The 21,875-nt window shown below is 39.3% G+C and overlaps 1 protein-coding gene across 1 annotated transcript in view; it reads left to right on the top strand.

Annotated features, from left to right (window-relative positions):
* The window catches only part of LOC117300669, a 56,378-nt gene extending 38,723 nt beyond the window's left edge, over positions 1-17,655 (top strand). Inside the window, exons 22-33 of the mRNA XM_033784381.1 lie at positions 372-404; positions 1,163-1,297; positions 3,263-3,610; positions 5,123-5,221; positions 6,718-7,080; positions 8,705-8,806; positions 9,924-10,241; positions 12,394-12,580; positions 13,840-14,102; positions 14,916-15,058; positions 15,931-16,095; positions 17,144-17,655. Of these exons, the coding sequence (XP_033640272.1) occupies positions 372-404; positions 1,163-1,297; positions 3,263-3,610; positions 5,123-5,221; positions 6,718-7,080; positions 8,705-8,806; positions 9,924-10,241; positions 12,394-12,580; positions 13,840-14,102; positions 14,916-15,058; positions 15,931-16,095; positions 17,144-17,149 (2,162 nt within the window). The 3' untranslated portion in view covers positions 17,150-17,655. The remainder of the gene's footprint in view (positions 1-371; positions 405-1,162; positions 1,298-3,262; positions 3,611-5,122; positions 5,222-6,717; positions 7,081-8,704; positions 8,807-9,923; positions 10,242-12,393; positions 12,581-13,839; positions 14,103-14,915; positions 15,059-15,930; positions 16,096-17,143) is intronic.
* The last annotated feature ends 4,220 nt before the right edge of the window (positions 17,656-21,875 follow it).

Raw genomic sequence — 21,875 nt, 5'->3', positions numbered from 1 at the left:
TTTATTATTTTAGTGAGAAATTACCTCTTTCTCAAAAACTACGTTACTTCAGAGGGAGTTGTTTCCCACAATGTTTTATACTATCAACAGCTCTCCAATGCTCATTACCAAGTCATTTTTTAAGTTAATATTTGTTTTGAGTGATTACCAAACGTGTACCTTCCCTTTAAGTTCCAACTGCAGCTTTCATCTAGCTAAGCCCAGCTTTTTATGTTCCTATTCCATTAGTCCTGCCTCGGGGACTTCGGAACATCAAGCCAAGCCCTCAGAGGCAGTAGATATCTTTCTTTGCTTTTCACTTATATTTAGTTTTAGTTTTGTGTAGAACGCTTTTTATTTACTGCATTTTGTTGTTTGTTTTCTATTTATAGTGTTTGTACCCACAACAGCATCTTCAACATCAGGTAACTATATCAAATCATATCAAATCCCTCTATAAACATAAACTAATCAATTTAATATTGAAGTAATATTACACCGCCTAATGTATGTAATGTTATTATTGGTATAGTAATATTATTATTGGTAACGTTTTTAGCAAACTTGGCATTTTGATTTACCTTAAACTTTACTTATCCAATACAATCATCAAGAGTTATCAACAGTCTTTATGAATTAATCTATATGGCTTTGAACTAATATTGGCTTTTATTGATTACACAGCTCCTAATATCTGTCTTGGTACAGAGTTCTCCTGCGATGCTTGACCTTTAGTCATGTTAGTTACAGTTTTCTTATCAAATGTAAAAACAAAGAATGATCAATACTCGGGATATAAAATTAATCAATATAGCTTTGAACTAATATTGGCTTTATATTGATTACACAGTACGTTATGTCTGTCTTACAAAGTTTTTGTTATGTCTGTCTTACAAGGTTTTTTATATATTTTTCTCAGCCTTTTGTGTATATATATTTTGTGTTCGTAGTGGCTCATGTGTAAAGCACTATGATCATGTTCATTAGAATAGCGCTATACAACTTACAAGCGCTGTATATTATTATATTATCAATCGACATGTATTCCACGAAGCTTGAGATACTCCAAGCTTAGTTGCTGTTTGCTTATCAAACATAAAAACAAAGAATGATCAATACTCTAGTGATATAAATTAATCAATATAACATTGGACTAATATTGGCTTTTTATTGATTTACACAGCGCCTAATATCTGTCTTGGTAGCGAGTTCTCCTGCGATCAATCGACCTGTATTCCTCGAAGCTCTGTATGTAATCAGATTGCTGATTGCCTGGACGGAACTGATGAAGTATTCGGCCAAAATAACTGTCCCGTGGGTAAGAAACAATATTTTTTTTATGTCACTGCCTATGTGCTCCATTGCTCCTTGATCTGTATTCCCCTAATGAGAGACTTTAGAGCGCTGGCGGCAGCAAACTTAACCATCTTTTGTATGCGTTTCTGAGCATGCACGCACATGTGCAGTATTGAGTGCATAGTTGAGGCATATCCTTTACTGTCCTGGAAACAAAAACATACATAAATATCAAATCAACAGTGTTTTCATCATAGGAAGGTTGAGGCATTTCCTTAACTATCCTAGCAATACAAACAAACACATATTAGCTATATTTTCTTCCTAGGATGGTTGAGGCATTTCCTTAACCATCCTATGATTAAAAAAGACATAGTAAATGTATTTTTCCTACTTTGATGGTTGAGGCATTTCCTTAACCATCCTAGGATACAAAAATACATAGGGACTGTGTTTTTCCTCCTAGGATGGTTGAGGCATTTCCTGTACCATCCTAGGATTAAAATATACATATCAACTGTGTTTTTCCTCCTATGATGGTCGAGGTATCTCCCTAACTATCCTAGGAATAAAAATAAATACATTTCCTTAACCATCCTAGGATTACAAAATACATAGCAACTGTGTTTATCCTCCTATGATGGTTTAGGTTTTTCCCCCTAAGTATCCTAGGGATGAAAATTACATAGCAACTGTGTTTTTCCTTCTACGATGGTTGAGGCATTTCCTCAACCATCCTTTGAATAAAACAGACATGTTAACTTTGTTTTTCCTCTCATGATTTTGGGGCATTGCCTTAACTGTCATTACAAACACAAATAAGTATAGTGACTGTGTTTCTCATCCTAGGATATTTAAGACATTTTGTAGGCAACTGTAAGTGTTGTAGAACTGACATTTATTTAAATCCTGGAGAAAAAAAAGGGAGACTTTTGAGACACTTGCGGCAGCAGACATAAAGTTCCTTTTTTATTATTATGAGCGTGCCCGCAAATGTGCACTACTTGCGAGAACTTTAAAAAAGAACCGTCTAAAAGTCTCCCATTGGTCTAGTTTATAATTTACTACTTCTATAATACTTGACTATTCATAGAACCATTCAACTTGTAAGGTTTTGTATGGTGACACAACTATCCACTGTGTATTGTGTAGATGCAGCCAGCACATGATATCAGATTGCACTCATCAAAATCATGGTGGATGACATTGAACGGTCATACAGTGGGAGGGTTGACTGTATACTGTGTAGATGCATTCGCCACATAATATAATATTGCCTGCTGGCATAGTTTATAATCAAAACCATGGTGGAAGAAATTTAACGATCAGACATAGTAGGAGGGTTGACTGTGTACTGTGTATATGCATTCACCACATGATATCATACTGCAGGCTGGCATAGTTTATCATTCAAACCATGGTGGATGAAATTGAATGCTCAAAGAGTGAAGGGTTGACTGTACTAAAGTAGATGCATTCACAACGTGAAATCTTGCTGCAGGTTGGCATAAGTTTATCCACCATTCAAAACCACAGCAGATGATATTGAATGGTCAGACAGCAGGAGGGTTAACTGTTTACTGTGTATAGATGCATTCACCACATGATACATTGGCAGCGGGCATTTCTTGTAACCCTATGTCTTTCATTGTTATTTTCTTCTATTTCTAATTGACTTTTATGTCTTCAAAGCACATGAGAGTTTTGTTAAGAAATGGATATGGCGTTTCTGTACATATATACTTGATATTATTTAAAATATAAGCCTATGTAATAGTAATAATAACAATAATAATGACAATTTATATAATGTAGCATCCGTCCATGAAACATACTACTGGGCGTTCAACGATTAAAAAACCTAATAATTAAAATAAGATTTTTGAAAATTTTAAGATCAATGCGGCCCCGCAGTAGCTCTTAAAGTTTCCCCATGGTATGATGCCTTTTCTGAGCTTTTATGCCTTTTCTGACTTAATCTAAATAGCTTGTGGAGACGGCTACATCGCCCTGACAACACAAGGCTCAGTGGATCTAACCGTTCCCATGGTAGCCACTAACAACAACCCGCTCTACGACCAACAGTGCGGTTACATCATCACAGCTCCAGCCAATCACAGAGTCTATCTCGTCGTTCAGAAGATTAACCTGGTACCCGGCCAGCAGCATCTGATGTTAACGTTCGGTCAGGGGAAGCTACTGGAGTACATGGGGAGCGTTGAGCAGCCGTTGGATATAGTCAGTGTTGATGAGAGTATTAGTATCATCTTGTATGGAAGCCATTGGAATGAGAGTCATGGGATATCATTCCAGATCTCAGCCACGCAACAAACAGGTAGGATATGAATTTTATCATCTTGTAATAATACACCGATCCATTAGGCTCTGCCTGCGGCGCATGTGTGAGCAAGAACACTGGAGCCTCTCCAATGCCATTCTGCACAACTCTGTCGCGCGCGCCAAGCATACGCGCACGCATGTCAGACTTTATAGTGTTGGACTTTTGGTCGTAAATGGGTTGTGATTGGTCAATACGCAATGGGGCGGAGCTTAATGGATCACTCTATCGTAATGATGAGGAATGAAAACCTTGTCGCTGGCGTAGCATACGTACATATAATGCATTTATGAAGTGGCACTACGACAAGAATGCAGTGCATTAGATAAAGAGTCAGATTCTCTGATCAAGTGCATGCATTCAAAGTATGGGAAGACTCTGTTGCCCCATGTCTTTGCATTGGTGCCCAGTTAAAAGTTTCCCATAGATTTTCAAGATCACTTGACAAGCCTTTCGCAAAATGAAAATGGCCTTGAAATTCCAGGCCTGCTTTAAAGGCACTGGACACTATTGGTCATCACTGTTAGCATAAAAACTTACTGTATAACGATCAATGGAGAGCTGTTGATAGTATAAAACATTGTGAGAACCGGCTCCCCCTGAAGTAATGTAGTTTTCAAAAAAAAGAAGTAATTTTCCACTTAAATATTTGAATTTGATTTTGAGACCCCAGAATTTGATTTTGAGGTTGCGAAATCAAACATCTGAAAGCACACAACATCGTGTGACAACGTTGTTTAATTCTTTCATTATCATCTCGCAACTTCGACGACCAATTGAGTTCAAATTTTACAGGTTTATTATTTTATACATCTGTTGAGTTACACCAAGTGAGAAGACTGGTCTTTGACAATTACCAAAGGTGTGCAGCGTCTTTTAAGGCATGAGTCCCACGTTCTGTAAAGATGTTTAGTGCATGTAAATGACACTTATATTGTTACTGGTTAATAGCAAGTACCCTTGTTTACAGGCTTCATCAGACGTCAAAGCTACAGTGATTATTTTGTTAGTATGAGTACAGTGGTTAATAAATGACAGTGATTATTAGGTGTGCGAGGTTCAAGCATGGTTCAAGTGGAAGTGTCGTGGCCGAACAGTTGAGAGCACCGAATTCAAACTCTGGTGTTTCTGATCAGCTGAGTGTGGGTTGGAATCCCCAGCCGTGACACTTCACCATTGCTTCGTCCTTCGGATGGTACGTAAAGCCGTTGGTCCCATGTGTTGTGTAACGCATGTAAAAGAGAAGGGGTTCATCCCGGTGTTCCTGGCTGTTGCTGCTGTATTCGCCGTAGCACCTTGTTAAGCCTTAGAAGGTGCTACATAATTGGGTCTCAGAATTCATCACTGCAATAACCTATCTTTCTGAAAGTTTATATATACTCAGCACCTTGAGTACCCTGTTGGTAGATATGTGCGCTATATAAGACTTTGATAGTGTTATATTATTATATTATTATAATCAGGTACACGTAATAATAAGGAATATTTTGTGTACTTTTTCCTTTGCAGGTGTTCCTGTGTGTGATAACGGAGTGCAAGTTTTACCAGCAGACAAGAAATGTGATCAACGTTACGATTGTGTGGACTATTCTGATGAATTCAACTGTGGTAAGTTCATTTATGAGACTATCTAAAGCTTAGACTGTACCACATTGCCCACAAGACAGTTCAATTTCATGAAGGTGCTTAAGCAGCAAATATTGCCTAAAGGCAGTGGACACTATTGGTAGTTACTCAAAATAATTCTTAGCACAAAACATTACTTATGGTAACGAGTAATGGGGAGAGGTTGATAGTATAACACATTGTGAGAAACGGCTCCCTCTGAAGTGACGTAGTTTCAAATTTTATTTTGAGACCTCAGATTTAAAATTTGAGTTCTCGAAATGAAGCATCTGAAAGCGCACAACTTCGTGCGACAAGGGTGTTTTTTTCTTTCATTATTATCTCGCAACTTCGATGACCGATTGAGTTCAAATTTTCACAGGTTTGTTATTTGATGCACATGTTGAGATACAGCAAGTGAGAAGACTGGTCTGTGACAGTTACCAATAGTGTTCAGTGTCTTTAACAACTTTCTCAGCTTAGCATAATTGCACAGGGTACACTTACAGATAGTACACTTGACAGTACTTTGGCTGCTAACTTTACTCTGGTAAGCAATATTTTGTTGTGCTTTGGTACGTTTTGAATTTTAAGGAGCTCTATGAAACAGGGGCCTGGTCTAGGCAATCTCCAAGGAAGGAGCTCTATGAAACAGGGGCCTGGTCTAGGCAATCTCCAAGGAAGGAGCTCTGTGAAACAGGGGCCTGGTCTAGGCAATCTCCAAGGAAGGAGCTCTATGAAACAGGGGCCTGGTCTAGGCAATCTCCAAGGAAGGAGCTCTATGAAACAGGGGCCTGGTCTAGGCAATCTCCAAGGAAGGAGCTCTATGAAACAGGGGCCTGGTCTAGGCAATCTCCAAGGAAGGAGCTCTATGAAACAGGGGCCTGGTCTAGGCAATCTCCAAGGAAGGAGCTCTATGAAACAGGGGCCTGGTCTAGGCAATCTCCAAGGAAGGAGCTCTATGAAACAGTGGCCTGGTCTAGGCAATCTCCAAGGAAGGAGCTCTATGAAACAGGGGCCTGGTCTAGGCAATCTCCAAGGAAGGAGCTCTATGAAACAGGGGCCTGGTCTAGGCAATCTCCAAGGAAGGAGCTCTATGAAACAGGGGCCTGGTCTAGGCAATCTCCAAGGAAGGAGCTCTATGAAACAGGGGCCTGGTCTAGGCAATCTCCAAGAAGAATACTCATTCACATTTAGGTTCACTCAGTCAGTTTTACCAAGTTGGGTCCCCTTGTGGTTTTTACTTGAGGTTTAAAATTTAAAAAAAAGCTGCGTTCCCACATGAGGTGCTTTTCTGGCAACCGAGTCAGGGGAGGAAGGAAATCCTTTTACATTTCAGTTGTTTCATTATTTTCCTGGGGATAGTGAGTAACAGGTAGTGCTTTTACCAAGTAATTGTTTACATGTATGGCCATTAATTTGTGAATTAATTACATGTACCAAGGGTATACCTTGCCTTCCTTTGTTGATGCAGTAATTTTGTCTTGATTTTTCTTTAGCTTCAACCTGTGGTCAAACCAACCACACTCTAAGCTACAATACATCAGTCACATTACAGCTAAACAACTTCCCCAGTAACTATGCAAACAACATGGCCTGTCTATGGCTTATCACTGGACTACCTGACGCTTCAATTATCTTCGATGCCAACGTCATAAACATCATGGCACCGGATTCACTATCCTTCGGTCACGGTCATGACCCTGGGGTGCGGCTCTCGGCCGTTGCGCAACTACCTGGTATCCTGCCAACTGGTTCCCATATCCTCGTAGTGGGTCAATATGCTTACATGAGGTTTATCAGTGACTCTATGGGGACGGATGGTGGCTTCAGTGTTGGTGTGACAGTTTTGAACGAGAATGGTAAGTTCAATCTGGGTTGTTTTGTTCCTTTTGACCCCTCGGCCCAATAGGCTGAAGGGGTCACTGCCTATGGCGTCTGAGCCCCATTTTCATAAAATATGTAAGCGACCGTTTTGTGCTTCTGGAGCATCTCTTACCAGAATTTCTATTTCATAAAACTGTTTACCATAAGCAAGGGCAAATGCTAGCTAACCCGTGGTAAGCACTAAAGTGATGTAACAATGCACATCCATGGTGAACGTGCATGCGGGCCTAGACATTTTCTGCTTACTTGAGTAATCACGGTGAAATACATTCATGCTTCTGCACATTTTTCTGCTAAAGTAAGCAACCAAATTTGCTTACGGTCAAATAGCTTTGAAATTTGGCCCTGGTCAGCAAGCTAGGCAGTTTCGTTTCTGGACCTTATACATGTAAAGCCTGGTTTTAACTTCCTGTAAATGTGAATGCGGTGCAAATTTCGACGTCACAAATTTGTAAAATAATTCTCAACTCCGGGTTGCCCTTGGAAAAAGCAAAGTTGGGATTATTTGGGGGCTGAAGTTGCCAAAGGTCAAGGTCACAATGGTAAGTTATAGATAACTGGTTTGCAAACTGTAACTCCAGTCAGAAGTGACATTTGGACGTGTAACTTCGGATTGGACATGTAACTTCGGAAAAGGAACATGGTTTGTAGATATCTTTGAATAGTTAAAATTTACAAGGGGTGAGGTGTTTCAACAGTATGGACGGGTTCTTGATAGAGATCAAGGTCTTGATGACGAGTTCTTTTACTCAATAAATATATAATAGGGGAATCGATGTCTGGTGAAGAGGTTTTCAACTAGTGGTTTAAACCCGACGAGGCCTGGTTCTTGATAATTTTACCGAGACCAAGTCGAGGTAAATTATCAAGAACCAGGCCTCGGCGGGTTTAAACCACTAGTTGAAAACCGATTCAACACACTTTGATTCTCATTCATAAATACCTTTCGGTCAAAAAACATCAACACTTTTGGTCAAAAAGTAAAATAAATGCAAAAATTATAATTATTCAATGATTTTTTTTCAACACAACACCCCTCCAGCTATGAAATAGACCTTATCGCAAATACCAATGCGCAAGCGCAGACTGTTGAATGAGGTGCATTGTGGGATAGATATGGATCAAATTTGGATACCAGCTAGACCACAATGCACCTAATTCCAAGCTTTACGCGCGCGCCCCAGTATTTGCGAAAAGGTCTATGGTAAGGCCCTCCGCTGCCCTCGGGTAAACAACTCCTTATAAGGGAATGCTGTGCGCGTCGCGTTAATCGTGTGATGTGGCACGACTGTCCCGGCCATTGCTCTCAAACGAATAGGAATGAAGAAACTGTCTTATAAGCACAGGTGCTAGCTCGCGTGTCACGCCCAAGTTTCAACACTTTTTACCGGTCTTAAACAAAGGTTTATACACACCCACGTGACGCGCTCTCCACCAATAGGAATATTAATAGGAGGTATTTATGAATGTTACTTATGGCAAACTAAAAAACCCTCCACTATGCAATTCTTCACATCCCCAAGTTTCAAATTCTTGCCTCCAGACATTGGTGAGGATTTTCACACTGGCGTTGTTTTTTTCCCTTTTTCCCTCTCCCAGATTATGTGACGTGTAGTAATAATATTCAGGCTGTATTCCAAGATGAAATGTGTGACGGTGTGGCACAGTGTGTAGGGAGCCCATCAGATGAAGTCGACTGTAGTAAGTACATTATGTTAATACAAACCAAATATATATATAAACATTATGTTTAAACCATATCCATTTTATAAGAAACGGTTACAGCTCGCTTTTCAAAGACCAACTCGACCGATCCATGGCAACGTATTCCTTAAACCCCTTACTTTGTGGTGTGTTGCGGCCAAGCAGTCTAGTTTACCAGACCCCAGCGTTGGTGTTGTCAGCGGCAAAGTGAGGGTTTGAATTCGGTTATGACACTCGTGAGCAATACATGTGACCATAATTGCTTCATAAGGGGTATTGAAGGCAGTGCATTCTGTGTCAAGTTCATCCATGTTTAGGAAATTGATAACGGGTACGAACTGCAGCATTCAAAAATAGAAATCAACCTTCAAAAATTACCAGCACTAGTAAAATCATCTGTTTCTTTAACACAATTTAAGAAAAACCTTAAGACACATCTTTTCAACCAAGTATTTGAGAAAATGGTTTGATTTTTACCCTTCGATGTTTTCTTTGATATTGCATTTGTATTGTATTTCTCTTCAACGTGTTCTGGATTTCTTCTTAGCTTAGGCTTACGTTTCAACTTCGGTATTTATACATGTAAATATTATTCTTTGTTTTTAGCGCCATGAGCACTTTGATGGATTTGTGCGCTTTATAAGTTCTCATTATTATTATAAGTTCTCATTATTATTAACAATGTGAGAAAAGAATCATGCTCCGATTAAAGGGTTTGGGTGCTTTTTTGTACGACACAAAACATAAACATCCACAGATTTACATCAAGAGTACACGGTTTGAAGTTAATGATAGTGGAAAGCTATGATGGGTTTTAAACAACAGTTTCTTCTTGCTTTGTGTACCAAACCTTGCACTGCCAGCGTTCCAACAATAAGGTTTATCACGATTCAGAACCGCAATGCATTATGGGTAGGCAGATATAGGGCATTTGCTACCGCGGTGTATGTTGTCATGCACGGCGTTGCGCACGCATCGCCTTTATCTTTGTGTGGGTTCCACAGCGTCCTCTCTTGATATTTTTCTATTTGTGATAAACCTAATGGCGGCGTGCAGCACTTGGATCAGTCTATAGATTTTTTGTAACGGTGAATTTCTTTTCTTTTTATATCAGATTTGTGTCAAGAGATCCCAGCCGGTGAATGTGCGAGCCTCCTTCCCTACACAATGACGAAACTACCCGGTAGATATTCAAACAACGTCACCCACGCCTTGAGTCTCTACCAACAGAACAAACCCTCTTTCTGTAATGCCATGACGGACACAGTAATGTGCTCATTGTTGTTCCCTGAGTGCAACACGCCGGGGAACAGTCGGCAGGCAATCTGCCGTGGCGTCTGCGAGACAGCTTTGGTTGGGTGTGACATATCGGCGGTATCCTGTGATTCGTTGCCGTCGACGGACGGAGATGTGTGGTGTAACTATGATGGTGGTGAGTGAATATTCAGCTACTTCTTTTGAATTTAAATCAACAATTTATTTGGACCATCCTATGGATTGATTTGTGGTTGCTGGGGATTTCAACCTTGCATGTGACAGGTCCTTTTTCTATTGCTGCTCCCTGATTATTGAATAGTCTACCTATCCAAACCAGGAACTGCACTTCCAGCCTTCAAACAGGCTCTTAAAGGCAGTGGACACTATTGGTCATTACTCAAAATAATTATTTGCATAAAACCTTACAGCCCTGATACTTCGGCTTTTAAGGGGCACGGCAGTTTTGCCTTGACTTTTTGTAAAAATTTAGGGCACAAAGGCAATTTTCAAAAGTTTGGAAGGGCATCACGGCAATCATAAAAAGTTGCGAAGGGCACGACGGCAGTTTGAAAAAAACCCTCCGAGTTGCCTGTAAAAAATAGTTCTTCCAATTTTTCCATTTTCTAACTGTTACCCAATGAAAAAAGAAAGCATTCATCTAATTCAACAAAATAAAGAACATCTACTTACAATACACAATAAATAATTTTTGTTCATACGTTTGTTTCGTAGAGACGCTAAAATTCCCACGTAACTGCTCCATTTTGACATGATGTTGACAGAATAAATGCATGCGGTGCGCGACGCCTATGCTGTACATGATGTTACATCACATGTACATGTACCAAAGCATGGGGAAAACCACTATCCCAGCATGCAAAGACACGTCGAGTCTTTTTTCAAGGCGTTTAGCGTTGGTTCGCGTAATTTTACCACTAGAGGGCGTTTAATCTCACGCTATCGCTCTGTTCCAAAACGCCCTCTAGCGTTGGATGTTTCGAGTATTTTTTTTGTCGCACGCAAAGAACAACGACTAACGGGCCTGAAATCTGCTGTTGTGCCTTTCGTGCGTGAAATTGGGGTATATTTCGTTGCGTGAAATTTACACAGACATCGGGACTTTTTGGCTTATTTTCGAACTTTGACAACGTTGAATATAATTTGTTTTCGGGAGGAAGGGCACGGCGGCAATGATGAGAAAAGGGCACGGCAATCATTGCCGTGAAAAATTGGTTTTTTGAAGGGCATTGCGGCAATCGGTAGGGGCAACGACGGCAATTGCCGTCATTGCCGTTGTGAAGTATCAGGGCTGACCTTACTTGGTGACGAGTAATGGGGAGAGGTTGATGGTATAAAACATTGTGAGAAACGGCTCCTCTGAAGTGACATAGTTTTCGAGAAAGAATTAATTTTCCACGAATTTGATTTCGAGACCTCAAATTTAGAATTTGAGGTCTCGAAATCAACCATCTGAACGCACACAACTTCTTGTGACATTCTTGTTTATTCTTTCATTATTATCTCGCAACTTCGATGACCAATTGAGCTCAAATTTTCACAGGTTTGTTATTTTATGCATATGTTGAGATACACCAAGAGAGAAGACTGGTCTTTGACAATTACCAATAGTGTCCAGTGTCTTTAAGACGCATCTTTTCCCCTAGTTCATGTAGTCTGTAGCTGGTCAACAGCGTCTTTGTTCTGTCCTGTTTTAATCTTTTAATCTTTTGCTCAACGTCTCATATCCTTTAGCAATTTGGTGCTTTATAAGAACAGTTATTGTTATTTATAATAATTATTTAAACCTGAGAACTACATGATAAAGCAGGGTGTCCAAAGACTTGGGTATTCCGGATTCTTCTTCCTGCATTGACACATTCACTCTGAATGTTTGTGATTTCAAAAACTCAACCACCTTGGGAAAATGAAAGTTTCACATTATCAGTTTTGTGGTATTGACCCATTTCACCTGACGTCATCATCAGAATAATCTTGGATGCGCCGTTTTGGTGGTCAATGTCAACGTGTGTTATTCAGTGAAGTGCGCATTTTTAGGTGACGCTGCGTTTACACGTAAGCCTATTGACCACCAACATGGTGAGCGTAGCATCAGTCGCCGCGTGTGACGCACGTGCAAGGGGTCAGTCAATACATCTCGATTTATATGTGATTACAAAAATTGAACGATTCCAAAAACCCAATGTATACTTTACCTTAAGAGTTTGTCGAAGCACCTTTCTCCTATTAGTAAGTTGCAAATTTCAAGCCATAGTTATTTTTAATGAATTAACTTGACCAAATTCTGTGAATCTGTCTTGACTTAACAGATGTTTTAGAGACGGGATACTGCGGTACTAGAGCGGCGTCTGTTCCTGTTTCTCGTATTGTCAACGGTGACGATGCCTCACTTGGTACCTGGCCATGGATCCTATCTATTTTAGATGAGTCAAATAGGCATCGTTGTGGAGCTACATTGATCAATAACCAATGGGCTATCACTGCCGCTCATTGCATGTAAGTACAGACCTTATGAATCCCACCTTCAACTTTGAGCAAGTTCGAGTGTGTATGGTTAGCTCAAGCTTGACTATTTTGATTTGAACCCAAGCTAGTCAACCATTGGTGAGTACTTTGGTCGACCATTTGGAACCAGCCTAAGGACCATCGTTTCTTCCATAGTCCAAGTAGCCTGTTCCATGCTAAAATGTGTAATGCACTGAGGGTAACCAGTGAAACTATTGCAAAAAGGCGGCCAGGCGACGGAAATGGTGAAAACTGTAGTACCGGTTGACAAGGCTTCCAAACGAGTCATTTGGGTGTGTGTGTTGCTGGAGTGGGTCACTTGGGTGTTGCATTTGGGTGTGTGTGTTGCTGGTCAGTGGTCAATTTATGTGTTGCTGGTCAGTGGTCAATCACGGGTCACCTAACTGTTCGCACTCGAACTTGCTCTCAGAGGTGTCAACCACTTCACATTGGTTCCAATGACTTCATCTTTCAAATTTCCTTCTGACAAAGTAAGGAATTAAACAAAACATCCCGGTACAAATGTCCTGATGTTTTGGATGTTGACAAGTTTTGCACTGGATGGGTTTTGAATGCATTTGCAGTTTACACTCATTTTAACGTGAGGTTAGATAAATTGATTTGATTTGCCCCTTGCTCTTTAAAACAAATTGTGCTAACAGACTTTATAATGAAATTTAGCCCAGGGCCAAATTATATAAAGCTTCCTAAAGGCATTGGACACTGTTGTTTATTACTCAAAATAATTACTAGCATAAAAACTTACGTGGTAAATACATGCAATGGAGAGCTGTTGATAGTATAAAAACATTGTGGACATTTGTGTTTTGTGTCATACAAAAAGTACCCAAACCCTTTAAGCAGCTATGGAACTGAGTCCAGGGGTCGATAGTCCTTGGAGATATAAGAAACGTATGGCTAGTCCTATAGTTAGGACGAGTGACGAGTAACTCGTCCTACCTCAAGATAACATCAGTCTTAACTCTTTGTGAAATACACCCCAGGTATTTAAAATGCTAACAGAATAACTGGTGTTTGAAGCTTTGCATGGAGTGGAGAATAAGAGTAACTAGAAATATAAATATTAATAGTAAGCTTGTGGGTACAACCATGAGTAAAATCTCTTTTAAAGGAAGGGTGGCTCTGAAAAGAGCCGGTTTGGTCTCGACGTTTCGAACTGTATAATATGTTCGTCTCCAGGAGAATTCTGGACTACTGCTAACAGAGTGTTGTCATTTTTCTGCCGTCAGGGACATCATAAACTATGCAGTTGCTGGTTTCACAAATCTAGCAAGTGGAGAAGAAGGGTTCCAAATCCGGGACGTCAGCGAAGTTTACAATCATCCATTTTATGACGCAGCAACCAATGAGAATGATATTTCGGTCATTAAACTGGAGTCACCGATCAATTTTACTGACAATATTCGACCAGCTTGTCTGCAAACACTAGAGGATGAGACCCTTGTATATGATAAGTGTTACATCAGCGGATGGGGTACTCTAACAGAAAATGGTAAGTTGAAAATTGCCAAAAAAAGTCATTAAGACCAATCCTTAAATCACAAATTCATGAAAATGGTTGTTGAAGAAGACAAATTAATGGGGGACCTGATCGTCTAAAAACTGTGAACTTCATAACAGAAGGTAGTTCATGTTTTGTTAGGGATTGACTTCATGGTTATATTGTGCTAGTTTTGATTGGGCATTCAGTAATACTGTTTATCCATTCTGATTGGTCAAGAGGACATCACGTGAGGGTGTTTAATATAACCACAGCCAGAAGTGTTTAAATATGGGCGTGACCCGCAAGCTTGCACCTGCGCTTATAACATGTATAAGACAGTTTATTCATTCCTGTTGGTTGAGAGCAACGGCTGTAACACCTGTGCCACATCACGCGATACGCACGACGCGCACTTCAATCTCCTTATAAGGAGTTTTTACCAGAGGGCCTTACCATTTCATAGCTGGAGGGGTGTTTTGTTGAAAGAATTCATTGAAAATTTGTAATTTTTGCATTTCTTTTACTTTTGGACTAAAAAGTTTTGATGAATGGAAATAAACATGTGCTTGGCCGGTATTAAACACTCTGTTTAAAACCGCAAGTATTCTGGATGCTGATATTTACCCTCGCCTCCAGCTCTGTTAATTATCGCATCCAGACTGCAGGCGGTATTAAACACAGTGTTTAAAACCGGCCAAGCACATACTTATTCCCTTATTTAAGATAAGCCACTTGAAGTTTCCAAAGGCATTTTTTTATGACTTAATATTACGTACAGAACTGTGAACTAAAACTTGATATAAATCTGATTTATTTCTCAAGGTGCGGCTCCAGATATCTTGCAAGAGGCTAGAATACCGCTGGTCCCTAAAGCTGAATGCATCCAGAGTCTGCAAGGTATATTTACTATCACTGATAATATGATCTGTGCTGGTTACAAAGCCGGAGGCATCGACACTTGCCAGGTTTGTCCAATTTATTTTTACCTTTTCTCAACCCCAGCTTTATTTAATTTCTTCTGCCGTTTCTGCTCTTGTAAATTTTCTTTTGTTCAACCCCAAATCAGTCGGTTTCCCTTGTGGTTAATTGTTTGATATCAGAAGTAAAAAGCTGCATCCCTTAAAAACATTGGACACTATTGGTAATTGTTGTACCAGTCTTCTTGCTTGGTGTATCTCAACATATGCATAAGGTAACAAACATGTGCAAATTTTAACTCAATTGGTTGTCGAAGTTGCGAGACAATAATGGAGAAAAGAAAAACTTGTTGCACAAGTTGTGTGCTTTCACTAGGGTTGGTAGTGCACATAAAAGAACCTGAAACACTTATCGTGGAAATGTAGGGATGGGTATAACCTAGGTGTTTCTGGTTTAATAGCAAACAACCTTGTTTCCATGTTTCCTCAGGCTTGTGAGCTACAGTGACTAGATTAGACTAGAGCGAGAGTTGAAACAATGCCCTCCGGTTGAATTTGCTGGGGCTCAACTAACAAAGCAATCTAGCCCTATGCTGGCGATCTTCCTATTTTTTCCCCCAATATCCTTGTTTGGGGTGGCATTTAGAAACCATTCAACCGTAACAAACAATACAATAATTTACTCACTGCATTAAATGATTATCAATATAAACCACTAGGGAAACTGACTGGGTAAATTTTTAAAATGATATTTGGGGTTGAACTAAGAATTGACTAGAGTGAGATTCGAACCAACGACCTCCGGATTAACATGCCGGCGCTCTACCAACTGAGCTATCTTCTAACCTTATGTTGGCGGCGTCCCTATTTTATTAATATCTTTGTCTGACGTAATTGTTTTTTGTCCACTGTGTTATTAGGGTGATAGTGGTGGGCCATTGGTCTGTGAAGACGCAGAAGGCAGATGGAATCTCGTAGGGGCAACGAGCTTTGGATATGGATGCGCACGCCCAGATAAACCTGGTGTTTATGCAAGGATCTCACAATACATTGACTTCATCAAGTTTCATGTCATGGGTGGAAATGTAAGATGATTTTACATTTAATAATATCAATATAATATCGAAGTCTTATATAGCGCACGTATCTACCAAACAAGGTACTCAAGGTGCTGAGTATATACAAACTTTCAGAAAGATAGGTTATTGCAGTGATGGATTCTGAGACCCAATTATGTAGCACTTATAAGGGTTTACAAAGTGATACGGCGCATTAAGCAGCCACAACCAGGAACACCGGGGGCGAACTCCTTCTCTTTTCGATAAGTGCACTGGGTTCTTTTACATGCGTTACACAACACATGGGACCAACGGCTTTACGTCCAAGTTGGTAACAGCCAATCTCCTACATACAAACTTTGGTTTATTGTCCATGATTAAGAATTGCACAAACAAATCAAGAAGTTGTGATTCAGTAGCTACGCGGCAATACTTAGTCTAGTCTTATTGAAGTCAGCAGTTAGCTTGGTAGGATTTGAGCAAAACGCTTACCTATTAACCTTTTTTGTTCAATTTTGCTAGTTAGATTTAATGCAATGATATGCTTGATCACAAGTTACCACTTAACTTTGAATTATTTGGACTATCGAGACAGCATGTATGTCACATGTTTCGCAAGCTTGCGCTGTTTCATGCTCCTTCGGTGCGCTCATACGCATGAAAAACAGTTTCAATTTATTGTAGGACACACAACAAAACACACTTGAAAAACATACATTTGTCTCAGAATTTAATAAATCATGGGAGTGGGCCGTGACGTGATTTGTTCTTTTGAGTAACCCGCGTATAAGTCATGTGACGCATACGGCGGGTACCCCTGTGTGTCATTCAAATTTTACGTAAGAGACGGTGAACACCCGCACACAATCCTGAATGGATGTGTATGGCATAATGGCACCAGGGTCTGCTCATCTGGAGGTTGCTATGCAAAGGCCTGCCCTGAACCATTTAACATGATAGCAACTGTCTCTACTGAATATAAATACCAGAGTTTTAGTACGATGCTCTTAACCGCTCGACCACGACTGGCCAATCTTGAATTAATATTGCTTCTATTTTTCCCATTTTTCCACAGGGATAACTTCTAGAAAGTCGTAAAGAACATCTCAGCTTATCCAAAATGTTTAATTCACAGTTAATTGTAATATTTTTGTATTCTCCAAGCTTTGTAAACTTTAAGTACAAGGAATATATTTGTAAATATTTGATTAATTTTTTTAAAAGCAATGTAAATATTTCAAGGGTGTTTTTTATAGACTTCTTAAAAAAAAAGAACTATATTTTAATAGAAGACTTTGTGGTTCTGGAAATTTAAACTTTTCAGGTTATTTGTAAATATCTCACAAATGAATTGTTTAAATTCATGCTGGTTTCCAGCTGATGAAACGGTATGTTAAGATAATATTTCAAAATTTCTATAGAGCCAATTCAACTATTTTAAAGCCAATGGACACTTTTAATTGTTAGCATAAAAACTTGCTTCGGGTAAGTCAACTGTCAAGCACATTGGACTGAAGCTCTGGTGTTTCTAATCTGCAAAGTGTGGGTTCAAGTTCCGATTGTGGTGCTTAAGTCATTAAAGGCAGTGTACACTATTAATGGTAATTGCTCCAGATAATTATTAGCATAAAAACTTACTTAATGAGTAATGGGGAGCTGTTGGTGGTATAAAACATTTTGAGAAACAGCTCCCTCTGAAGTAACGTTGTTTTCGAGAAAGAAGTAATTTTCAGTGAATTTGATTTAGAGACCTCAGAATTAGATTATGAGGTCTCAAAATCAAGCATCTGAAAGCACACAACTTCGTGTGACAAGGTTGTTTTTTTCTTTCTTTATAATCTCGCAACTTCGACGACCAATTGAGCTCAAGTTTTATGCATATGTTGAGATACACCAAGTGAGAAGACGGGTCTTTGACAATTACCAATAGTGTCCAGTGTCTTTACATCATAGTTTGCTTTTGTAATAACGGACTGCTGATTTTTAAGGGCCAAACTGTCTTACTAAACATCTATTATATAATATATTTACTAAAAATACATAGATGTATGAAAGTTTCAGCTGAATACAGTGTCTACTTGTTTAGAAAGCTGCGAAGAAACTGTCTCGTTATTTTCATCAAGAACGTCTAACCCATCCGCATTTAGCAAGACAGCAGCTACCAACCGCATCTCTGGCAACCAAACTTCGCAAATGGACGCCATGGATATTTTGTATATCAACCCTCGGAACGATTCATGCATGATTTCAAGCTTTGAATGGTTCTGAGAATATAAAGTGATAAGATTGTGCACAACAACTATGTGACAAAAACTCTTGCCGCGATTACGTCTTGGCTCAAGATGTTGTTCATTATCACCTGACTATCGCAATTCTAATATCCGCTACTAGCATGGACCCGATATGTGCGTCTAGAACCTCAACTTCATGCTTCGTTGGTATTGTATATTTGTATCTGTTTGAATTAAAAGTTTCATTACATTACTGTGACATTAGCTTCCCTGGGTCGACCTCACTCGGGTGAGCCCGCCCCTGACAAGAGCTAATCGAATGATCACTCACCCTCTCGTGGCCAGCCCCAAGTGACCCGTTCCACAAGCAGGGCACTTGGGGCTGACCCGGGTGAGCCCCTGGAATGACATCAAAGCTATTTGAACATACCGGGGGCAGTTCAGGGTGGACCCGGGGAAGCTAAGCGAACGCACCCAATATAGAGTTATATTCTGTGATGTTCTCAATTTGTGGCTCTACACTCAGCTGGCTGAGCAGATTACTAAGCAATATGTTCTGTATATATTTGGTTTGCGGTAACACCATGTGTGTATCTACTTGCCAAGTAGATTTTGTTCTTAAAAGAACGGTCGTGCTTTATATGCTACTACCGCGAAGTGGATTTGCAAAATTTGGGAGACTTCTCAGTTCTGAAAGTAATCCAATTACAAGAATACAGGCATTGTATTGTTGGCTGGTAAACCACATTCTAGCCAGGAACAGATTGAGCAGATTCATTAATCTTAATAATAATAAGACATTTGTAAAGCGCCTCATGTCAAAAGCCTCTACAAAAAAGCGCATAAAGAGAACAATAACATATACCAATAGAGAAAGATACAAGATACAAATACATGTAAGCAAATTACAAAATGCAGCTTTAAACAAACAAGTTTTCAACAGGGACTTATTATGCACAGGAAGACTATTCCAAAGAAACGGTGCAGCATATGAAAAAGATCTGTGGCCATAAAAAAATGGAAGAAGCTCAAGTAGTTGAAAGCAATGACTGTTGAGATGATCGTTAAGTAGCTCTCTTCATGTGTCTAGGCTACCAGCAAAAAACAGTATGTTATGTGGTTCCATCGGTAAAATGCTCAGAAAGTAAAGTAACATTAACTGTAAATATTTTATATAGACCTGGGGTGGATTTCACAAAGGTAGTCCTAACTTAGGACTAGTCCTAGGCAATGCTAAGAGATATGACTGGTCCTAAGTTAGGATGAGTTACTGGTCTGGTCCTATCTCTTAGCATTGCCTAGGACTAGTCCTAAGTTAGGACTACCTTTGTGAAATCCTCCCCTGGACAACAAAAGATGTGGTCTGCCAGTTGCTTACATGCTGTTGCTATACAATTTCTGTTCTATATTTAAAACAACACTTTCAAAAATTCCAATAAAACTAATATACATGTTTTTTAAATATCAAATTTTATTCACCCGATGTTCAATAAATACACAAATATTCACTCTCGCAGTTTTATGTAAAACAATTATCAAATACTCTCCAACCATATTGAAATTAATGTATTCTTGATATAAACATGTAGGTCTTCACTAAATGTTTATATATTTACAATTTTTGCACAATTATTATTCCTTTAGGAGATAATTTTATTTAAATTAAATCTCTTTATACCTGTAAGAAAAAAGTATTGTTACATTGTGTTATTAAAGGCAGGTCATATACCTTTTGTTATTATTCCACAAATGAACGACCGTAAACAAGTACTTGGTAAGAAAGCACTGCAGCTGTTGATGATGTATACAACTTTGAGAAGCATCCTTTTAAAAGGAATGTGTTTTTAGAGAAAGTGATTCAAAAACATTTCATTCTATATACCAATTACGGATTATTTTACCCTGCATAGGAACTGGTCCAGATTTTCAGCGATATGTTTACCACCTTTTTAAGTGAGTTTGTATATGTCTACATTTATAAAAGGTAAAAACTACCTTTGCCAATCTAGACTAATGTGGTCAAAGCTTTAAAGGCAGTGGACACTATTGGTAATTGTCAAAGACTAGCCTTCACAGTTGGTGTATCTCAAAATATGCATAAAATAACAAACCTATGAAAATTTGAGCTCAATCGGTCATCGAACTTGCGAGATAATAATGAAAGAAAAAAACACCCTTGTCACACGAAGTTGTGTGTGTCTAGATGGCTGATTTTGAGACCTCAAGTTCTAAACTTGAGGTCTCAAAATCAAATTCATAGAAAAGTACTTCTTTCTTACAAACTACGTCACTTCAGAGTGAGCCATTTCTCACAATGTTTCATACTATCAACAGCTCCCCATAACTCATGAAAATTACTTCTTTCTCGAAAACTATGGCACTTCAGAGGGAGCCGTTTTTCACAGTGTTTTTACCATCAACTTCTCCCCATTGCTCGTAATCAAGAAAGGTTTTATGATAATTATTTTTAGTAATTACCAATAGTGTCCACTGCCTTTAACAGACTATCGGGCTATTTAATAACTGTATAAGTCAATTTTTCTCTGGGCCCAAAAATCAGAGTGAAGTAGGAAGAATATCGTACCTTGTGTACATATCTTCCTACTTGAATTCTAATGTGTACATGTATGCTCTCATTAACAGATTGCCAAATTTTTTTCTTAAAAATATTTAACTAACGTATTTTCTTTTAGATGATGAAAGAATACTTCCATTATAACTTCTCAAATTAAATTTTGTAAATTATTTTCCTTTCGTAAACCGTTATGTAAACCATTAACGTCATTTAATTTTAAATACAACAAAATTGGTTTGTAATCCAGTTGTGGGTGTTTTATTTTTGAGAGGTGAAAAGTAGTTCTGTTTCACCATGGTAATATATACTGTGAACTTTTTTGGTTAAAAACCAATCATGTGATGTGCTACAAAGATGCATAGCTCATTTAGAACATGACCTTGATCATGCCCAATCTTGGTCGTTTCCAGCGACTTGTACAAATTTTAGCAGCCTTTTTCACACTGTATGTCTTATCCCCGTTGAATACTGTATTGACCCAATTCACCTAACGTCATCATCAAAATAATCTTGGTTGCGCCATACTGGTGGGCGATATCACTGTGCGTTATTCGGTGAAGTGCGCATTTTAGGCGACGTAGGGTTAACACGTAAACTTATTGACCACCAAGATGGTGAGTGTGACACAGTCGCCGCGTGTGACGTGCTTGCAAGGGGTCAATACATCCCTGGGGAGGCCTGGGACCTTTTTCCCCCTCGGTTTCCCCGGCGCACTTTAACTTTGTCTCTATTCCACAGGGTTTCCGGTTGCACGTTTCTAGAACACCCCAGGGTTTTACAACTTACCCCATATCTGGCACAGGGGTGGCTATTCCCTCGGGTATGCCTATTTGCCAGGGGACGCAGTGGGGTTAAAGCGATCGTAGTGTTAAAAGGCCGGCCCTTATTCCCTGGGGAATAGAGTAGTGTGCAAAGGGCTAGAGATTGCCCAAGTTTCAAAGTTGTTAAAACACTGGTACTAGGTAAATTGAGCTACATTCTTGTACGACATGCCATAGGGG

The sequence above is a fragment of the Asterias rubens genome, chromosome 16, assembly GCF_902459465.1.
Source record: "Asterias rubens chromosome 16, eAstRub1.3, whole genome shotgun sequence".
Lineage (NCBI taxonomy): Eukaryota > Metazoa > Echinodermata > Asteroidea > Forcipulatida > Asteriidae > Asterias > Asterias rubens.
Note: the sequence above shows the minus strand (reverse complement) of the source record. Positions and strands in the feature narration are given on the sequence as shown.